The 22,922-nt window shown below is 34.9% G+C and overlaps 1 protein-coding gene across 19 annotated transcripts in view; it reads right to left on the reverse strand.

Annotated features, from left to right (window-relative positions):
• Nucleotides 1-14,767: 14,767 nt before the first annotated feature.
• Nucleotides 14,768-22,922, reverse strand: part of ZNF644 (zinc finger protein 644) — a 118,178-nt gene continuing 110,023 nt past the window's right edge. For 18 of the 19 annotated variants that reach the window (XM_067726860.1, XM_067726872.1, XM_067726868.1 and 15 more), the window contains 2 exons: nt 17,220-17,322; nt 14,768-16,472 (listed from right to left, as the gene is read on the reverse strand). In XM_067726860.1, coding sequence (XP_067582961.1) covers nt 16,280-16,472; nt 17,220-17,322 — 296 coding nt within the window. In that variant the 3' untranslated portion in view covers nt 14,768-16,279. Of the gene's footprint in view, nt 16,473-17,219; nt 17,323-19,341; nt 19,413-22,922 lie in introns of those variants that run through there. The other variant, XM_067726867.1, reaches the window with a different exon arrangement.

Consider the following 22,922-nt stretch of genomic DNA (forward strand, 5'->3'; position numbering starts at 1 on the left):
GTCAGCTGAAGTTGTATTTGTCATTTGGGTGTTTCTGATAGTGTTATAGTATCAGAGAATTGTGTGAAAATCAGTGGCAATACGGAGAAACAGAATCCTCTTCCTTCTTGCATCAGTTTTAACCATTTTTTCCCCCAGAATACCTCCCGTTCGCTTAGCTCTAGTCCATAAGGAAGCAAAGTTTGTGTTTGTTTTTTTTCTGGTTGGCTCTTCAAGCATATCCACTGGGTTGGGTCTGAAACTGCTCTAAGCAAAGTCTCCTTCCTTATACTACCTAGTGCTCGCTGATCTTCGCTTTCAGAAATTAGGCTCTTTGATCTGTTCAGCCTTGTCAAACCTCTTATCATTTTCTCTATGAATTCTATGCAATACATAATCCCTCTAGAGTATTTCTTAGTATAAATATGATTCTGTCCTCTTTCACAGTATTGGCATCAACCTGAAGGACCTGCTATAAGGATTACTATTTACATTTAACACACATAAAAAGCCTTTTTTTTTTTTTGCGGTACTCAGGCCTCTCACTGTTGTGGCTTCTCCCGTTGCAGAGCATAAGCTCCAGACGCGCAGGCTCAGCGGCCATGGCTCACGGGCCTAGTCGCTCTTCAGCATGTGGGATCTTCCCGGACCGGGGCACGAACCCGCGTCCCCTGCATCGGCAGACGGACTCTCAACCACTGCGCCACCAGGGAAGCCCAAAAGCGCTTTCTTGTACTAGGAAGTGGCAACATCCAGCACAGATACAACTGGAGTCATCACAGTCAAAGCTTGGGCCAAAATACTTTATTTACTAAAAGTGATTAGGCCAAAGCCCTAAGACAGATGTCTAGTAAAAGAGATCAACTCACCCCAAAGCATATAGGATTTAAAACTGCTAAGTCAAATCTCTATCAAGTTATATATTTTCTTTAGAACTAAAGAGATAAATGTTTCATATATTATTCCTAAAGGACCAATGGAGTTCATTCATCAAGTTTACGCCCGTTTGGCAAAATTATTCAGCTTTATGTTTTCTAAGAAATAAAGCTTCGACAGTGAAAAGTCATCACTTGGGAAATGGTTGGATTTTCCTCCCTGGGGATTGTGGTTGACTCCACAACCTCTTTCACCCAGGAAAGGGAAAAGCCAATCATAAGAGTCCCTTCCCCTTGCCAGTAACTGTTTAGGAAGGGGCACATGACCTCTGCCATGTCTGCCAATGAGAACGAGGTTAGTCAGCCAGAGTGTTTCTCATGTTTCCTTCCTCTTAAAAACTTAACTGGTCCTGAGGATTTACTATTTAAAATTTTCTAAATCAGTAGTTATTTACAATATTCATATTAAATGTTTAACTAAATTCCTCCCTCCCCAAAGATGACATAAGAAGTGACAAATAAATAATGGATTACAGGCAATTATCTGAGTACAAAGTCCTGCAGAGAGGGCAATTCAGACGAAGAAATCAGGATCAGAAAGTCTTTTCTACAACTCCTTTTCCCTGGACCCAACTCTGGTTCCTGTTTGGCATACTATGAACTTTTACCAGAGAGAGGCAGCTTTGAGCCCCTTACCAATGAATTTAGGTGCAAGGTAAGAGAGAAATGCAAAGCAAAAAGAAACCAAAAATAGGGTTAAAGCCTCAAGAGTACAAGAGAGAAAGAGTCTTCAGCCTAGAAACAATTAATTTTAAACTTCAGGTTACATGAAAAACTCCACCTTGTAATACCATGGCCCAGCAGCCAGAACCTGTTACCACCACCACTCGAGAGCAATGAGGGTTGGGGTAGGTTGAAGTCACTCTTGGAAACTGGAGTGTGCTGCTAATGTGAAACTTAGAATACACTTTGGTTTGGTCTTAATAGTTAGGAGCACAGGCTCTGATGCCAGGCTGCCTGGAACTGAATTCCAGCTTCAGTATTTGCCAGTTGTTGGGAAAGTTAGCTCTTCATGCTTTTTTCTCATTGTAAAAGATTATATTTTCTACTTTGCTATGGCAATAAAATAAGATTATTATATGTAAAATATTTGGAACAGTGCCTGGCACATAGCAAGTGCGTGATAAATGTTACCTATTATTATAAATGTATGATTATTATATCTGGCTCTGACAGGGAGTTTTGCTTTAAAAGGAGGAGTAGAAATGGGCAGTAGCTGGAGAGGACAGTGGGGGACAAAAGAGGTTTTTTTTTTAAAGATTGGAGAAAAAAACATAAGTGTGGAAAGTTGGTTTAACTAGGGCTGGGATTTCGCCAACAGTGTATATACAAAGGGAGAGAGGAACAGGGATGAGTGATTACAAGAGAGTGATCTTGATAAAGGACTGATGAATAAAGTTTGGGTAAGCAGTAAGGGGTAACAAGGGGGATAGTTGATGGAGAGACTGAGAGTCAAATAAAAAGGTGGTAAAATCAATAGATTTTAGGCTCTGGTGGGGCTGAAGAATTACAGAGTCAGAGTATAAGAGAATAGAATTGGAAGGACAAGAAGTGGTAATTCAGAGAGTAGGAATATTACAACTGAGAAGAAAATAGGGCTGCAGTTATGGATACAAAGTTTAGGGTACAATCATGCAAGTGAGACTGAAATAGGAAAGGATAAATTTGTTATAGAGGTCTTATGATCTTACATGCCTAACCATGGCATAGAGGGGCCCTATATGACCCAGATCTCCATTATTTCTCTAACATCACCTCCTGCTCCCCACTTGCTTTTCTCCAGCCATAGGGGCCTTCCTGTGTACCTTCAGCACACCAAGCATGCTCTCATTTAGTCTTTGCACTTGTTCTTCCCATAGCCCAGTACACTTTCCCTACCTCCCTCACCATCTTCAGCAATTTGCTCTAATGTCACTTTCTCATGGACATTCAAGTTTTAGGACATGAGAGTGCGAGAGTTTTAGGACATGAGAGTGCAAAGACTGACCTGCAGCTAAAAATCTTCCAGGCTGTGGCATACTGGGGGATTGGTAACTGCAACAAGGAGAAGGAGTGAGTAGTACAGTTTGATAGCATGAGCTTCACAGCTGGGGATTTTTAGAGGAGAGAGGGAGAAAAGTCTGGAAGTAGCAATGAAGAACAAAGCGGATCAGACCTTTCTCTCCTCTGAAGAGTGAGATAAAATATGAAATTTACTGGAAGATCTTACGTAAAGTGAGTCCTGACTGAATCTGTTCACTTCTATAGTATTGGGTTGGCCAAAAAGTTCGTTCGGGTTTTTCCATAAGTTCGTACAGAAAACCCGAACAAACTTTCTGGCCAACCCAATACATACTGCATTTTGTTTGTGTTTTTAATCCAGTAGACCACCCAGAAAATGGGTCATGAGAACAAAACAAAACTTACTGTTGTGCCAGTATTACCATTTAGGACCATTTGATTGGCCTTCTGGGTAAGAAGTGGTCTCATGATCTATGGACCTCTAGAAGAGCTTGTAATATATTATATGAAATAATAGCAGAGGTCTTGAAAAAACCATGTTCACATAATATTTTTCACCTTTGGTAAATGTTTTGGTTCTGAAATGGCCCCAACAGACATTTTAAATTAGCAGCTCGGTCACTTTGAGCAAAGAGAAAGGAGTAACAATAAATGTCACCTTCTAATAGTAACCAAATAAAAAATTAAAAAGCAGAATACAAACTGTAAATCAGAGGATAAAAAATTTACTCATTTTAATCATCTATGTTTTAAATTAACTTCTAAAAAAATAAAATACTTTCATTCCTTATCTATTTCTAAGCATCTTCATGAAATATATATCTAGTGACTGCCGTGAGTAGAAAGCACTGTTGTGCTATTCTAAAAGAACTGACTTATAAGTTATATGCAGAAGAGAAAGATTTGAGGTAGCTAAAAAGAACACTTTTCTGAAGCAGAAGTACCATGTCTTATAACGTGATGTCATAATGGTTTAGGGAAGTAACATTCCATTCCAATTTGCACAAACTATTCTATCAATCAAAAAAAGCCTTTCATGTAAAACTCTCTCTTACAGACTGTGTGTTATACTGAAAAGTTTACCAGTGACTAAGAAATTATTGGGGAAGAGATCTAGGGGAATTAGGAAAGTTATATACTGACAATAACTTATAGATTAACTTCTGAAGTTTGGATTGAATATGCATTGCAGCATCCTCCATTCCCTAAAAACTGTCATAATGAAAAAATTTAAGTCTATAACAGTGTTGGGAAAGAAGAAAGTATATTTGATTAATCATAAATTATGCGTAATTCCTGGAAAAAAAAAAAGAGGGTAAATGGAATCTGACTGAAGGAGGAAAACTGAGGCCAAACTATGCATGGGAAGGTAGTTACAAAAGGTGGGAAGGATTCCAGATGTTGGACTACTTTTATAATAGTTCAGCCATGGCAGAGGCATGATATTGCTCTACAATACCAAAAAAGAAACAAAGTCTACACTTCTAAAACACTTGATACTGGTTGCACTCTTTCCTTATAATCACCAGAAACAGGCCAAACTTATAGAACATTTGCAGAAAGGCTAACAAGAAATCTGAAATGTAAGTGAGCAAACAAGCAAGAATTGCCAAATATGTGAGGGAACCAACACCATGAAAGGGCTTCAAACTCAGCAGACAGAACTAATTTCTGAGAAAACAGTTAATAGGGCAAAAGGAGTCTTAAAAACATATAGAATTAATATCCTCAGAAGGCCAAGAGGATATCACATCCATGAGACAAATAGGACCTTAAGAAGAACAATTATTTTTATACCTTTTAAAAATTAATTAGAAAGAAAAAATGAGTATAAAAATAAACACAGCAAAATACCAAACCTCCAACCAACTCAACGGATAGGCTGATTAGCAGAATGAACACAGCTTTAGAGTCAATTAGTGTGTTGGAAGAAGGAACTAAGGAATTCTCCCAGGGCACAGTGCAAAAGACAAGGGAATGAAAAGTGTAAAAAAAAAAAAAGTAAGAGACATGGAAGACAGATGTAGGAGTTGTAATATCCACCCTAAAGAAGCTAAATCATGATAAAGATATATATATAAAAAATTCTGTACCCCAAAACCCAGAGATTACACACTATTTTCTTTTTTTGCAGTACGCGGGCCTCTCACTGTTGTGGCCTCTCCCGTTGCAGAGCACAGGCTCCAGACGCGCAGGCTCAGAGGCCACGGCTCACGGGCCCAGCTGCTCCGCGGCATGTGGGATCTTCCTGGACTGGGGCACGAACCCGTGTCTCCTGCATCGGCAGGCGGACTCTCAACCACTGCGCCACCAGGGAAGCCCTACACACTATTTTTAAACACATGAGAAACTGGTTAAAAAGAAAATCAAAGTTTAAATGTAAGGTAATAAATAAACAACAATGATAATAGCTCTCTCTCTCTCTCTTTCTCTCTCTCTCTCTCTATACACACACATATATAGATAAAACTTTCAGTAAGTTTAATTAAGTAAAAAAGATAAAGTAGAAGTAAATATTGGGAATTCCCTGGTGGTCCAGTGGTTAGGACTCGATCCTTTCACTGCCGTGAGTTCAATCCCTAGTCGGGGAACTAAGATCCCGCAAGCCTCACAGCAGGGTCAAAAAATAAATAAATAAACATTAGTTATGTAAGTAAACAATGACAGATATGGAGATTAAATAACTTGTGAGAAATACACTATGTACAAATTATCCCAAATTTTTAGAATATTTATAAGAAATGTACACTCCTCTAAGAAAATGTAACTAAAATTGGCTCAAAGGGAGGGAAAAAAACCTAACAACCTATGATTATAAACAAAATAGTAAAAGTAGTCAACAAGATCTTTCTCTCCAAAGTTAACAGCTCATATGAGTTTATGAATCAGTACTATCAAATCCTTAAGAAAGAAATACTGTCTATGAAAACTCTTTCAAAGCATAGGCAAATTTAAACTTCTGAACTCATTTTATGAGGTTAATATAACTTGGATACCAAATCCAGACAAATATAGCAGAAAGTATACTAATAGTACACTAATAGATATACATGAAAAAATTCTTCAGTGACATAGAAGCAAATCAATTTTCCTAGTACTAAGCAACATACCATGACTAAGGAGAAATGTAAGGGTGGTCCAATGTTTAAAAGCCTATTAATAGGGCTTCCCTGGTGGCGCAGTGGTTGGGGGTCCACCTGCCGATGCAGGGGACACGGGTTCGTGCCCCGGTCCGGGAAGATCCCACATGCCATGGAGCGGCTGGGTCCATGAGCCATGGCTGCTGGGCCTGCGCGTCCAGAGCCTGTGCTCCGCAACGGGAGAGGCCACAACAGTGAGAGGCCCGCGTACCGCAAAAAAAAAAAAAAAAAAAAAAAAAAAAGCCTATTAATAAATTTTATTAACATCAATATATTAAAGAAGAAGAAATCACATGACAATCTCAACAGAGGTAGAAGAAACATTTTGCTAAGATCGAGAGTCCACTTTCTATTAAAAATAAAAAAAAGACAAACGCATAGAATTCCCTGGCGGTCCAGTGGCTAGGACTCAGCACTTTCACTGCTGTGGCCTGGGTTCAATCCCTGGTTGGGGAAGTAAGATGCCGCAAACCGTGTGGCGTGACCGAAAAACAAAACAAAAACAAATGCAAACACATAAAAACTCTTAACCAATAAGAAACAAACTATTTTTAACTCAATAAATTGTGTCTACAAGAAACTTCCAGCAAAATTATATTTAATGATGAAATGAAGTATCCCAATTACAATCAGGAGCAAGAGAGGAAAGTCAGCTATCACCACCGATGTTCAACATTGTACTGGAGATCCTTGACAATGTAAAAACACAAGAAAAGACTATGCATAAATAATTCAAAGTAAGAAAAAAATGTCACAATGCACAGATGTTATAACTGGCTACTTAGAAATTTCAAAGAGAACTGATTGAAAAGATATTAGATATATATAACAGAGTTGAGCAATGTGAAAAGAGATGAATAAGAGTACCATACAGAGAACAGTTTCCCTTTACATCAGCAATTTCAGTAAGAAATTTTGGGGAAAATTCATTTACAAAAGCAACAAAAACAAATATATAGAAATAAAAAATATAGACAAAAATATATAGAAATATAGAAAAAAATAGAAATAAAATTTTTAATGTCCAATTCTTTATAAAGAAATGCTATAAGACATAAAAAATGATAAATGGAAAAACATACCATGTTCCTAAAAAGACTCATATTTTCCCATTCTCCACAAATTGCTTTCCTCCCCAAAGGGGGAGGGGTAAATTGGGAGATTGAGATTAACATACACACACTACTATATTTAAAATAGATAACTAATAAGTACCTACTGTATAGCACAGGGAACTCTACTCAATACACTGTAATGACCTACATGAGAATAGAATCTAAAAGAGTAGATATATGTATATATGTAACTGATTCACTTTGCTGTATAGCAGAAACACAACTTTGTAAATCAACTATATTCCAATAAAAATTAATTAAAAAAAATAAATTCAGTGCAGTTCTAGGTAAAATCTCAGGGTTCAAATGGAATTTGATGAACTAGTTCTAAAATACACCTGGAAGGGCTTCCCTGGTGGCTCAGTGGTTGAGAGTCCACCTGCCGATGCAGGGGACATGGGTTCGTGCCCCGGTCCTGGAAGATCCCACATGCTGCAGAGCGGCTGGGCCCGTGAGCCATGGCCGCTGAGCCTGCGCATCCGGAGCCTGTGCTCCGCAACGGGAGAGGCCACAACAGTGAGAGGCCCGCGTACCGCAAAAAAAAAATATAAATAAAATAAAATAAAATACACCTGGAAGAGAAAAATGCTTAAGAATAGCCAAATTTTATTTTTAAGAAGAAAAAAAGGGGAATGTACCCCATAAGAAATTTAGATTTCCTTTAAAATAACAGCTTATTCACTTAAATCATTCAGTGAATATTGACTTGATGCATAATATATACCAGAACTCTTCTAAGAAAACAGAAGTGAACAAAACATACAAAATCCCTGCTCTCAGAAATTTATTTATATTCTGATTCTGATAACAGTAGACCAAATTAAATAATCTGGATAAATTCTCTCCCACCAGGGTCAACTAAAAAAGTTGGATTAATAAAAACAAAAACATCATATAAGCATTAAAGAAGTAACAAGATGGTAGAGAATTACCAAGTCAAACTAAGAGAAGACTAGAAACTCAGGAGGGCCACCCAATAATGAAACCTTTTATTTTTGCCCTGAGGACACATCCTGTATGGAGGAAATAGTTCTGAAACTAAGTCACACATTCGATGGCCTTGGGCTAGGAAAAGAAAACTACATTCACAGGGTAGAAGGTGAAACCAGAGGTGTGCAAACCTTTCCATGACACAGTTATTACAATCTGACTTTGGGTCATCGGGATAGTCCAGGAAAACGCAAACCTTGAACTTGGATTAAGGTGTTAGAAACTGGTCGTACCCCTAGGCACCTGACAGAAGTAAACAAAAATCCTATAGGGGACAATACTATCCTAAACTTCAACACAGTTTCCAAATACAACGTTCAGCATATTGTTAAACACACAGGCACATAAGAAAACAAGACACCATGAACAAGAAACAGAAAAAGCAACTATCAATAAACTCAGATCCACAATTACTTTAGATTCTGGAATTATCAGAGGGAGAATATAAAAGTAACTATGTAGACGATATTCAAAGAAATAATAGCCAAGTAAGATACTAGAAACAATAAAAAACGTATCTGGAAAGAACCAACAGAAATTCTAGATCTGAAAAATATCATAACCAGAATTAAGATCTCAGTAGATGAGATTTAACAGTAACTGAGAAAATTAGTAAACTAGAAGATAGGGCAAAAGAAACTACCTAGAATGTAACACCAAAAGACAAAGATAGAAAACAGGGAAGAGAAAGTAAAACACCCAGAGGATGCAGTGAGAAGGATTTAACACACATTAATCGGAGTCCCAAAAGAACCAGGGAGAGAGAAAATGAGGCAGAAATAATAGTTTACAGACAAGGTCTAGAAAATTTCCAGATGCCCAGCAGAGTTCCCAAACTTGACAATAACAAAAGACATTCCCATCAAGCCATTTTATAGCAAAACTTTAGAAAACTAAAGATAGAGACAAATATCTTGAAAGCAGCCAGAAAATACAGGACAGCTTATTTTAAAATGAGCAACAGCTGAACTTGCAAGAATGAAGCAGAAAACACTGGATAAAAACTTCAATATGCAGGGGGAAAATAACTGCCAATTTAGATAGAATTCCATACCTGATGAAAATATCCTTCAAGAATTCAGCGAATATAGGCATCTTTGGACAAACAAGAACATTTGAGAAATTCAAAAGGATGTATCTGATTACATTAAGAACTGTTCATCGACAGTCACTATAACTGCAAGTGGAAAAATAGAGTGCAAAGTAGAAGATATCTACAACACATATAACCTAAGAATTAGAGGAGTTCCTAAGTGTCAATAAGAAACAAGACAGATACTCCAATATAAAAAAATGGGCAATTTGTCAAGGCATTTCGCAAAAGAGGAAATCTAAGTGGCCAATAAGCAAACATAAAAAAGGATAATCAATCTGATAGAAATCAGGGGAATGTAAGTTAAATTCACAATGAAATAACATTAACACTCACCAACTGGCAAAAATTTAAGTCTGACAACAGTATTAGTGAATGTAGGAACAAAAACTCTTATGAACTCCATGTGGGAGTACAAATGTGTACAATCATCTTGGAAAATAGTCTGTCCTTGTCTAAGAGGCATATATTCTATGACAAAAAATTCTACTCCTTGGCATGTACCCTAGAGAAACTTGCAGATGCCTAAAAGACAGACAAGAATGTTCATAGCTTCACAGCTCTTAAAAGCCAAAAAACAACCAAATGACGACAACCCAAATGTTTATCAACAATAAACATGAATAATTAAATGGTGTCATATATAGATATGCAATAATATACAACAATGAAAATGAATAAACTACAGCTATGGGAAGAATAGAGATGAAATGCAAAGATAACGTTAACCAAAGGGGGCAAGTCACAAAAGAATACTTGTGCTATAATTCCATTTCTGTAAAATACAAAAACAGGCAAAACTGAACTATATGCATTCCTAGGAAGTCAAACTTAAAAACAGCCAACAAACGATTATTAGAAAAGTCAGAATAATGGTAATGGGAGGGAGAGAATTTAACTGGGGTGGAGAACATGGAGGTTTCTGGGGGTGCAGGCAATGTTCTACATTCTGTTCTTGTAGTAATTACAATATTTCTTTAAATGGTAACATGTTTATGAACTTCACCTCAAAAAATAATCTGGCACGAAGCAATCTGTGCAGGCTTTAAAAATTTGGGGTATTTATAATATTTAAGAAAATTTGGCCTATTAGACTAACAGTTCAGCTTTCCAAATTCAACTTAAAATGTGTAGTTGAGTAATCAACTTTGACTTGTGATTTTTAAGTAAAAATGTTACTAAGTTATACGAGGCATTGAAATATTCATGAGACTTTAAGGTTCTACACGTTTATTAAGAGTTTAATCTATTGTATTTATAAAAGATATTTATATACTTCAGAAGGTCTTAAATCAGGGTACTGAGATTCTCAAAATAGAAACAATATATTGATTTTATAAATGAAGTTTAAAATTTTTTTGAAGTTTTAAGTTGTAAATGGGACTAAACATTATCAAAAAGCTCCTTAAAGTATTTGCTGAAATTTGCCAAACTCGTCAATAGAAAAATGAAATTCCAGAGGCTGACCTTAATAGCTTAAGAAAGAACCAACTCTCTAGGTTTATTTCTTTAAAAAAACAAATAATAATCTTTTTTACCAGTTTGTTCAGAAGAAGCAAAATAATTCACACTATCTCTTCTTCCAACCATATAAAAACAAAAAACCTGTGCCAGAAGATTTTTGGGAATTTGCCTAGAATTATAATAAAAAATATAAACCATTTGACAGTTGATATGGCAACACATAATACTTTTAAAGTAGCTATTCTTTACTTTTTGGGGAGGAAGAGGCGTCACGGCCCATTCTGAGTATCTGAGAAGTGCTATGGAACTCAAAGAAGAATGCATACTGATATACAAACAAACTTTTGGAATAAGTAATAGTCAAAGATCTCTTGAAAGACTACAAAGTATAAAGGCACTTATACTCTCTATTATACCACTGGCGAATGACAAAATCAAAGTTGAAGTTATTTTAGACACATTATCTAGTAAAACATGTTCATATGTATTTTTATTATTTTAAATCAGAAAGTTAATTCCTTTGTGATAAAAAATTAACTTACTTTGCTTTCATTTGTCACTTAAAGATGAACAAGATACTACTTTTTACCTACTAAACAAGCAAAGTTTTAAAAATACACTGGCAAGGATGAAAGGAATTGTAAGCCATTCTCATAAGCTGCAGGTAGGAGCATAAAGTTATAATGGCCTCCCTGTATAACAATTTGGAAATTCATATATAAAGCCTCAAATGTGTGAGCGATATCCAACTCTTTAATCTACCAATTCTACTACTAGAAGTTCATCCTAACAAAATAATTTTGGATGTGTACAATGTACTGCTAGAAATGTTCGTCAAAAGCATTCTTTATAATTCCAAAATCCTAGAGACAACATAAAATGGTCAACAATGGAGGTGTAAATACTATGTGGTACAATGGAACATTATGCAAAAATTGAAAGTATATTTAAGAATAATATGCAGTGGTATGAAAATGCTTGTGGATCTACAGCTAAGAGAATAAAGGGTTAATTTCTACACAGCATGATCTTGTGTTTTTTTAAAAAGGAAACGTCTATAAAATAGAAGAACAAGACTAGAATAGAAATATGACAAATTTTTACTGTGGAGGAAGTCCATTTATTTTTTCTTGTCTAAAACTTTAATAAAAAGGAAAAACCCTACTGATTATTTATTAGATTATATGCCACTCTTTGTTCACCTTGACCTCTGACTTAATGTAAGAATGAGGTATCAATTCTGTAAGTTTTACTTGTTACTGTTGTTTACACCTAAGCAATTAAAAGTATTATTCAATTATTTGTAATCAAAGTAATCAAGAAAAGTGAAGGTTGTACCTATGTCTATAATGTAGGCTAAAGAATCGAGAAATTAAAGTTACGAACTATTGACTAAAGATCAATAACTGAACTTGACTGGCCCTCAGAATAAGAAAACAAGTTCCCATTTTTGCAATAAATTGGATAGCTACCTTCCATACCAGGGGTAAATGCTTAATTATAGTCCATGGTTTGAAATATCATTGATGCTGACTAGTTTTTGTCACAGAGAGGCTTTACATCTAGCGTGATATAATAGAAAATAAATATTTGGTCTTTGTCCCTGGCTCCTGGCATACATCTCCTAAAACGCTTGCAATCTCCAGAGTGATGAGAGTGTCTTTCATAAGCTAATGACATGACTGGTGGCTGGGGGCCCCCAGATAGCTTCAGAATGGGAGTGGGTCACCAGAAAGACCAAGGCATGATTAGAGGGTTGGAGTTTTTTGTTCCGCTACCCTGCCGAAACCTCCAGGGAAAGGAAAGGAGCTAGAGATTGAGTTAATCACCAATGGCCAATTATTTAATTAATTATGCCTACATAATGAAACCTCCATAATAACCCCCTAAGGGATGGGCTTCTGGGTTGGCGAACACATCAAGGTGCTGGGAGGGTGGCGCACCAGAGAAAGCATGGAAGCTCCATGTCACCTCCTTCCCAGCACACCTTGCCCTATGCATCTCTTCCATTTCACTGTTCCTGAGTTATGTTCTTTATAATAAACTGTTAAAGTCAAGTATTTTTCTGAGTTCTCTGAGCCACTCTAGCAAATTATTGAACCTGAAGAGTGGGTTGTGGCAACCTTTGATTTATAGCCAGCTGATCACAAGTATGGGTGACCTGATACTTGTGAGTGGCATCTCAAGTGTGGGCAGTTTTGTGGGACTGAGCCCTTTAACCCATGGAGTCTGACACTAACTCCAGGTAGTTAATGTCAGAATTGACTTGAACTGTTTGACACCGAACTGGTGTCTGGAGAATCAGAGAACTGGTTGTTGTTGGTGGAAAATGCTCAAGATTGAGTATTCAAAGGTTAGTCTATACAATGCAGTACTTAAATTTCAAATAAACTTGGGAAAATGGGATACTGGGATAAATTATAGTATTACTACATTCATAACTATACTGAAACAATATGAGAAACATAACAAGCTGTTAAAAGTAAATGTGTTTCAGAATGAAGGTCATACACAGTCATATATAATGATGCAGATAAACTGTATTCAGTACTCCATCGTGACAAATGTACCCAAAATAGGAATTGACAAAAACTACCAGAATGTAATAAAGATCATATACAGAAAAAAAAAAAAAAAGTAAATGTGTTTGAGTCATAATACCACAGGAGATTTTCCCCATTTTTTACTTTTTCATTTTCTTAATATTTCTAAAATGAGCATATATTACAATTTTTTAGTGAAGAAAAAAAAAATCAAAGCTATATTTTGGACCAGTATGTTTTAACTGTATAGTCCCTGAGAGGTTATGTGTATGTCCTTAAAAGAAACTTTGTCTAATTAAATTACTACTGAAAAACTATTATTCCCTCTAACCCGTAACTAAGCATGTGAAATCTAAAATAGAGATATTATAGCTATGCCATGGTTCTAAATATATTCTAAAGAAGCATAGTGGAAAATACTACTTTTGAAGAAGTTAACTTTTTTGTCTTGATGCTATTAAATAAATCAATGCTTTTAACAAGATTTTTTTAAAAAAGAAAAAGAAGCTCAAATACAAAAGAGGCTCAAACATCTTAGGCAATAATAAAGGAATTATAAAAGAAAATTCAACAATACTGAATACTGAAATAGTGCATGTTTTAACATGAAACTCTACCATGTAACTTAAGACAATATTTTATAATTTTCTTCCAGTGGAAGCCAAATTAAAATATATCATTAACTTTCTAGTTGCCAAATAAAAGACAAACTTTGCTCCCTAAGAAGTTTTTAAAATTTTGAAACCCAAATATCTTTATTATGAAAAATGTTCTGTGTTTAATTTACTTTTCAGGAATCCCTCTAGCTTACTGTTTCCAATTTGAATTATTGTATTTTGATGATTTAATTCTTTTTATATCCAGAAGGAGAAATATTGTTTTAGAAATAGTTTAACATAAAAAACGTAATCTAGGTTTGCTTATGAAATCTGTGGTCAAACTACCTACTTATATTCCTACATCTTGATAGTTGGCTTAATTAAATCAAAGAACTATAAACATTAGAGTTGAAAGGGGCTCTAGTGATTGCTAGTCTTCCCACCAGGAATCTTTTTTTTCCCCTTAATTTCTGAACTGTACTTGCTATGTAGTAGTATGACTTCCAATGAAAAATATATATTCTATTTAAATACAGAATATATTCATATCAATGAAACTTATTCAGTAAGAGAATACTGGTATACACAGACTTGGTAAATTTTCAGTCAAAAGTTAAGAAATTTGATGTTTTAGTTAGACTCACCATTATAGAGAAGCAAACAGTTTCTATGAGGACTTTGGAAAAATGAGAATAACTTATAAGTACTTTTCCCCTTATCTAGTAACCCAGGGATCAGGAGACCATTGGTTGGGAATGATCCATTTTGTTCAATTTCCTAATTTTACATATAAAGTATGTGAATAAAGTAACCTGCTAAGTATAAACAACATAAATCAAATGAAACACAACTTCAAGTGGGCCATTTCCACCAGTGATAAAAATGAGAAATGTTTCACACTATAGACATTATAATTTTCTTTAAGTCTTTTTTTATTTAGAGATTTTTCTGGTAAGGAGATATACCATAGGAAAGCAATTTCACTGGCAGTGAGGTATGTATATACTCTACCAAAATACTCCTTATTTTAACTGCTCTTAACTTTATTTACATACGAAGAAAAGTATCAATGCATATCCTTGTTTCAACTATAGTATTAGCCATACTACATGAAATAAAATGAAATGGTGCTTGCATACAAAAACTGTTATTTGTAAAGGAATTTAATTTCAGATTAAAATAATTAATTTGCTTTTGGGAAGAGTTTAAAAGGAGAATCACAATTTATCATGACCAAGACATCTGCACCATATTTTCCATTCCTCACAGCACATTTATTTCAGTAATTCCATTATGTCGGTTCTTAGCATGAGCATAGTGTTACACGATTTTCGTACATATAGTCACATCCAAAACAAGTTCTAAAATTTAAATTGTAAACATTCTCATCATATGTAGAAATATTTCAATTGGTGTATTAAGTTTTGCTAACTGATCAAATTTGGAGGAGAATATAAATGAGAAAGCCTATTCTAAACTGTGTAGTGAGCATTGTTTATTAATTACATTTCTACAATGTTAAATAAAGTAAGAGGCAAACCTGTCCTGTAAGCATGTCAAATTTTAGGTAAAACATTAAAAAGAAACAAATCTGTTAACAAAAGGATGTCTTGCAATAAAGAACATTAGATTTTTAAAATCTATTATGATACAAAAATGTAAAGGGTAAATAGCATCTTTGTTGACAAAGTAGGAGGTAGCATGGATGCACCACTTTATTGTCTGAGAAATGCAACTGGAGTAAAGAATATTTCCTTACCATGAATAATTTCCAGGACTATGTACATATTTCTTTTAGAAATACTTGTTTAAACAAATCTCCCTCCACTTTTTAGTATAAAAAAAACCGTTCCATGTGATTTTAAAAAAACACTTACACATCTAGATAGAATAGTACTCTGCCCTATTTGAGTGAACAGTCTCAAACTATGAAGTACATGATATTTAATGCCCTAAGTTGAGTAAATTTAGTTAGCGGTTCCTGGTATTATACAAAACACTAAATATATACAAACAAAATATAATATCTTAATTTTCAATGCAAGTCTTGTGGGGAATAAACAGAACCTTGATTCTGGTAACACTGCAGAGAACATAATTTTCCAATAAGTCTGTCTTTAAGTATCCATGTGCAACAGTTTATTAATGACTGCTTACGTGTACTGATCTATCATTGAGTGAACACAGTTAACTGACAAAACGTAGTAAACCTCAGAAACACATCTCCCATCCTATACAAAATATAGAGACTACTTACTGTTTGAAGCACTCAATTTGCTCTGATGTCACTGTCATTCACTTTTCCCCATTTTCCTGCTTTAGTATTTATAAACGGATAATTTAATGTGGCTTTAAAAAAAAGACAAAGAATTTCAAATTTACATCCAATTCAAATTTGCTATTTAAAAGGTTTTCTTGTTCTATGAAGCTGCTTCTGCCATTAGTAGAGAAAATGAAGTTTCTGTAATGGAGGCAGGCTTTTTGAGTAGTGACGTGACTTCCACCATGCCAGCTCCAGTCCGTGGAAGATTAGCGTTTACAATGTGTCGTTGTAAGTGCTTAATCCAGTCTTCCTGAACAGACAATGGTCCACGAAAGACTAGGCCACAAAACCTAGAGAAGAAGTTGATAACAGTTCTCTTAACATGACCAATTCCCTTTATTTAAAACCAATTCCCATAAAATCCATAAACACAGGAGCAAACTTTACTCTGTATTGGAGATAGTACTTGACAATAGTTTCTAAACACCTATAAAGTCAAAATGCTTTAATACAATATCAAAACTGCCGATTCATAATAACTCCACTAATATTTGTAGAGGTGGGAACATTACTATTAGGTTAAAATTAATTAAAAGGTCTTAACGTCTACACATCTTAATATATTTAAAACAACTCTTAATTCCAAAATGCACTATTCTTTTCAAAAGACCACTCCCCAATTCAGAATTCCTTAAACTGCATGAAGATGAGTATGGAAGGTGTGAATGAGTTTGTATAGCTACACTTAGAAGTATGAGTGGAGAGAAAATATATTCTCAATAAGCAGGAACTCAAGACAACTAAAAAAATATCAAATTAAACCAAACAAAGCACACAAATAAAACACAACAAAAACAAAAGACACTTTTACAAATCACAGTATCCTAGCTAATGTAAAAACCTTGATTCATTAGTTGTTGAAGTATAGCATATTATGAGCCATATAAGATTTTAAGTCTGTCTCCAAAAGTTCATTTGTAACTTGATTTTTGAGAATGCACCTTCTGCCACAAACTAAAAATCCTGAATAAAATAGCTAATATGTCTCAAAGCAAAATCTGAAGAAACTGAGCCGATTTGGCAATATAGGCATATACCTGCATCGGAGAATGTAAACCTCGTCAGCACCATGAGGTAATGTTAGCATTTTCTTCTTGCTTCCAGATCTTGACCTTGATTTCTTTTGCTTACAATCTAAAGCTAAAAAAGGGAAGAAAAAGACTTAACATTTCTCATATATTCCAAGTATATATACATACTATACTTCTAGGGAGGTCAGACCATCTAAATCAAGTTAGAAAAAGTCTGTATTCATTTGTATTCCCTAAAGCATGCACTAACTTGCAGCTGGTTCTCTAACAGCAGTAATATTATCAGCATATACTCTTCCTGCACTCCTTTTTCAAATAATGCTTTACCATATCAAACTAGAACTGAGAAAATGTAACTAAAATAACTTGAAATGACTAAATTGGTCAATTATTACAGCAATGTAATCTTTTCTCTTATGATCATATATATACATTAACATCTGGTTAAATCTTATTTCCAGGAAAACTATAACCTTTTATGTGAGATCATTAAGTTTGCATTTGATTACTTCTCCATTAATCAGATCTCACATGCTATGAAAACAGTAAAAAGTTCAATGAAAAATCAATTTTATATACCAATTCACTTTGAATTTTATAATAATAAATAGCTCTTAAAATTATATGCTAGCCCTACATCTGAAAGGGCAAACAATGCTCAACTTTCATTTTTAAACTCAATCTGTATTGCATAAACAAGCACATGTTTTATTTTCCTAGAAAACAAATACAGATCCAGATTACCTCACATAAGTTCATAAATGGACCAGAAGTTAACTGCTATTTGTTACGTTTTTTTCCTTTTATATTTTCTCCTATACCTTATTTTAAAAATGTGATTAAAAAGGGGAAAACAAGATTTTTACATTGAAGTGGATCAAAATTCTAGTGCTAACTGTTCTTGAAATTTTTCTGTTACTTGACTTTTCCTTCAATCATTTATTACAAAAAAAATCTAATTTAATAAAGAAAAAAGGTATTTTTTATAGGTAGGAATAGACAGGACATAACATTTTATTCTTTGAATAAAACTACGCCATTCCTTTAGACAAAGGGATGATAGTATTCCAGGGTGCTGCTGGTCAATTAGCAGGAAGAGATGGTAAGAATTTATCTCTAGGGATCCAAGGGGGAGGGAAACAAATGTAACAGAAGAGTTGTCCAAATGGCTTTTCTTCTGTTAACCTGTCACATGAAATCCCCTGGAAAAATTCTAGGTAAGAGAGAATAGGAACTAGCTATTCAATGATTGCGTGAAATGAACTGTTCGAAGTCTGGGTTCCAAAAGAATAGATGCTACTATTATAAAACCAATAAACATAGTTTCTTACAGTAGTCAAGTGGCAATGCTAACAGAAATGTCATATAGAAAATTAAAAACCATGAGAAGCCTAAATCTCATTCAAGCCACTGTTTTTCGCTTCCTGTCACCTGCCTCTTTAAAAGTAAAATCTAGGTCTTACAGTCTTTCTCTGTTTATCCTCAGAAGAAGAATCTAATAAGTAAAGAACTATATAGGAAGTCAAGTTAAGTATTAAAGAATGGCTACTTCAAAGTTAAACAACCAAAATCTGGAACAGAAAAATCTTACAAGGTTCTCATTAGTTAGCTCATTCAAGAGTCTGGCACATAGTAGGAACTCAACAAATACTTCTGGAGTGAAAAATAAAGAAAAACCCAGCAATTTAACCTTTGACATTTAGACAGCATATGAACAGAAATCTGTTCTACCGCTATGTAATATACACTATAGTTCCTGTAGAACATTTCTGTATCATTTGTTTAAATGAATGTTGCTAGCAGTCACACTTAAATTCTTCAGTGGCCAGTCTAGCTTCTATGCAGAAACTAGGTTCTTCATAACCAGTAAGAAGAATGAGGTAACACATACTCTGTAGTCAGCACTTTCTTTTTCCTAGTTGCTTTGGTGAGCAATTTGAATTTAGGTGAATTTTAAAGAAATTCATACACTAGAAGTAAAGAGTTTAAGGAACTCAAAGGGCTAAGTGCTACTAGATGTCAGCTACTCTTTCCCTATCTATAAGGTAAACTACACACAATCCCTGTCCCTGTTACGTGGAACAGAGCAAGCATTTGGTATATCTTGAGATTACAGATAGAATCTTACTTTGATGAGCTTGCTGGTTGTCAAAATTGCCACACTGTATTCAAATTTCCTTTTAAAATGTAAATAAATTACTGTAGGATACAAATAAAATACATTTTAACAATCCGTTAAATATTTGTTCACAGAATGCTAATGTTAGGTGTGTAAAGCAAATTGAGGGAGAAGGACAGAGGGTGATGGGGAAGCACGCAAAAGAATGTTTTATCAGTTACAAAGCATTTAAGTTACATTTAGATGCTGTGATACTTTAAAAAATGGAACTGGAGGGCTTCCCTGGTGGCGCAGTGGTTGAGAGTCCGCCTGCCGATGCAGGGGACATGGGTTCGTGCCCCGGTCCGGGAAGATCCCACATGCCGTGGAGCGGCTGGGCCCATGAGCCATGGCCGCTGAGCCGGCGCGTCCGGAGCCTGTGCTCTGCAGCGGGAGAGGCCACAGCAGTGAGAGGCCAGCGTACAGGAGAAAAAAAAAAAAAAAAAAAGGAACTGGAAATGTTTACTCAGGTATAGAAATGTTTTTGACTTTAATTGAGGGAAAAAAATTTTTTTTCTGACTTTTGATACTATATGAACTCTAGAAACTCTTAAGTTTATGGCTGTTTTTATGAATGATCAGATCTAAATTTTAAGTGAGAATACCATAGTTTTTGTAGTAATTAGTATTTGAAGGTATTATGACTTTGGAAAGTAGGACAACTCTGTCAGAATATGATTGAGAATCTCCAGTATCCAGAGTTCCACATAAGTTTAGGGAATCACATGAACCGGGAATCCTTGGAAACTTGTCCATAAAGTTAAGATATTAAAAACCAGGGAACTCTGGTAATTACACATAAGTATCTCCGTATCTTAATATCTCCATCATCACTTTAAAATTTTTTACCCCTTGAAATGTCATTTATTTTAGGAAGTAAAATATGAATACATTTGACAGGAATAATTTTTTCTAATATCAACATCCAACCATCACCCCTACAATACTGCCCAAAATTTTAGAAAAATCTGTATATAAAAAAAAGAATATTCCAAAATGTTCCACTAAATGAAAAAGATGATGTACAAACATGTCTATTATACAAATATTCTCATTTAACAGATTTTATTGTCTCTAGAGGGAAAAGCAGTTTTATTCTGGACTGTACCAGGAATTGTTAGAACATTAAAAACAACATCACTAACACAGTCAGTCTTAGTATAATGCGGCTCATCAATATTTCTGACAAATAGCCTAAGGTTTATTGAAGTTGTTTATATGAATAATCTGTCAAATAGATAACTTTATACAAAGTCTTTCTTTACAACAGAATTTTATTTGCACTTACTTGGTACTGTCAAAAATCAAAACACACACATACCATTTTTCTGTTCCAAAGTATTTTAAATCTAACATTGTTTCTATACTTGAAATTTACAAAAAATACTAGATTAGTTTTAGAAATTCTTAATTTTCTTTTTCTTGAGTATAAATACTTCTTTCGAAATGAATAAACCCAGTTACTCAGATCTTCCTATTTAGGGTGGCAGGAAATGTTTAAAGTGATCAATTTTAACCGGAAGACTATAAAAAAAAAAACTTTGAAGTTATCTGATTTATAAAAGATCTACATTGCTACTGGTAGTAATATTTTACTTGTAAGAAGAATGAATTGAGCTGAGCTATAAGGTCATATAAAAATTTTTTCAGAATATACCTTTCAGTAAAACAGCTGTTTTGATCAAATAGGAATGAGACAGAAATACAGCAGACTTATGAGCCCTCAAAAAGAACATTGTACTGCTATGCTACGAAATACAACAACAACAACAAAACAACAATTGTACCTAAAGAACTAAACTGGATCAGCAAAAAGTAAATCAATAAATAATACAACAGATACAAATTCAAATCTGTTTTCTGAGACATTAGTTTTATACATAGAAGAAAAGTAATTTACTTTGGGCTCTAACATAAGTCCTTTTGCCACTTCCACCTTTCTGCCCATTATATACAATAACTGCTTCAATGAATTTCATTTTCTTTTTAATTCACTACGCAAATGACCTCAAAGAATGGAGATTTATTTCTTAAAAACATCTGAAGCCTCTATGGTAAAGAACTAACATCATAACTAAATTAACATTCACCACCAAAATACTGTTATTTGCAATCACCCTTCCCTGCCTGTTTAGTCAAAAGCCCTATTTCTTCTGTTTTGTTCCTAACTGGTTGTTGGCATATTTAGGGTAAAGTCAAACTTAGTATAATGGCCAGATTATACACATCCAAAATAAGAGGCATGCTATAGCCCTACTAGAGGGAAGAAAATTTCTTCTCCATCTAGTTGGCCTGTATAAGGTGAGCATGCAATTGTAGCTATGAGTTCATTCAGGAAAACAGTAGCGATAAAAATGACATAAACAGATAAGCCCAACATTCCTACCACCATTATTAACAAGCTGGTGATGGAGACGGTGGTCCCAGTGGCGAGGTAGGAAGAGGATGCATATGTCCCAAGGGGTGCAGAAGTATGAGATGGATAAACAAACTCAATTCTAGTTGCTGCCATTATCCTTCAAGGTTCGTAAGCCAAAAGCATATAAAAGACTGTGCCAACAGCATTTTCTTTCCCTCAGCCCCAACTAAGGGGGTGAGGAGAAACGTGTTAGCCTGTATAAAATAGGGATGTGGGTTTGGGAAAGTCATTTGTTGAGAAGCTAAATACTTTGTTCTTCAGTGTATACTTTCCTCTTTGCAAAAAGCGCCTGCAAGACAGACTTTGTGAGTGTTCGATCTGTGCGGTCTTATAGTGTCCCATACTTGGTCTAATGCTCTGCTGTTGCAGTCTTGATATTCCTAATAATTTTTGAACATGAGGCGCTGTATTTTCATTTTGCACTGGATCCTGCAAATTATGTAGCCAGTTCTGGGTCCTGAGTAACAACTACCCTAAATGAGAAAGGCTGCCCTCAGTTCTACCTCTTAATCTCTTGGCCCATAAAAAAAAAAATACCTATTAAGAGAAAAATCGTTAAATCCCACTCTCTATATAGCCCATTAAAAATGGAAAGGACGTCCCTACTCCCAACACCAGCTCTTCATTCCTACCTACACTGCCATAATCAAACCAGTCATTTTTCCCAAGATGGACACATAAAGCAGTTTAAGTAGTTTATTGTTATGAAAGCAATGTTCCCCCTTCCAATCAGAATTAAACATATAGATACACAATTAGCAACCTCAGAAGCATACTTTCATCATCATTTTCCCTTGATAGTTTCACTCTAAAATTGGATTTTTTTTTAGTACCCTAAGTTACTTTCATTATTTTTGGAGTTTCCATTCTCAATAACTAAAAACAGTAACTAACCTAGAATCACAGGGCAATTATGGCAAAGTTAATTAGGTATAGCATGATTTAACATTCTACCTGGAAGAGAATGAAGTGAAAAATATTTGAAAAGCAGATTTCCTTTGCTGTAAGTATTAAGTTGATGGCTTAATATCAGTCTAGAGGAGTCAGGTAGCTTGAGTTTGCCCTACGAAGTAGGAGGTTGTATTAAGGGTAGCAACAGCTTTATATGCTTGGTTCAAAGAAAGTTATCTAC

The sequence above is a fragment of the Pseudorca crassidens genome, chromosome 2 (genome assembly GCF_039906515.1).
Source record: "Pseudorca crassidens isolate mPseCra1 chromosome 2, mPseCra1.hap1, whole genome shotgun sequence".
Taxonomy (NCBI): Eukaryota; Metazoa; Chordata; class Mammalia; order Artiodactyla; family Delphinidae; genus Pseudorca; species Pseudorca crassidens.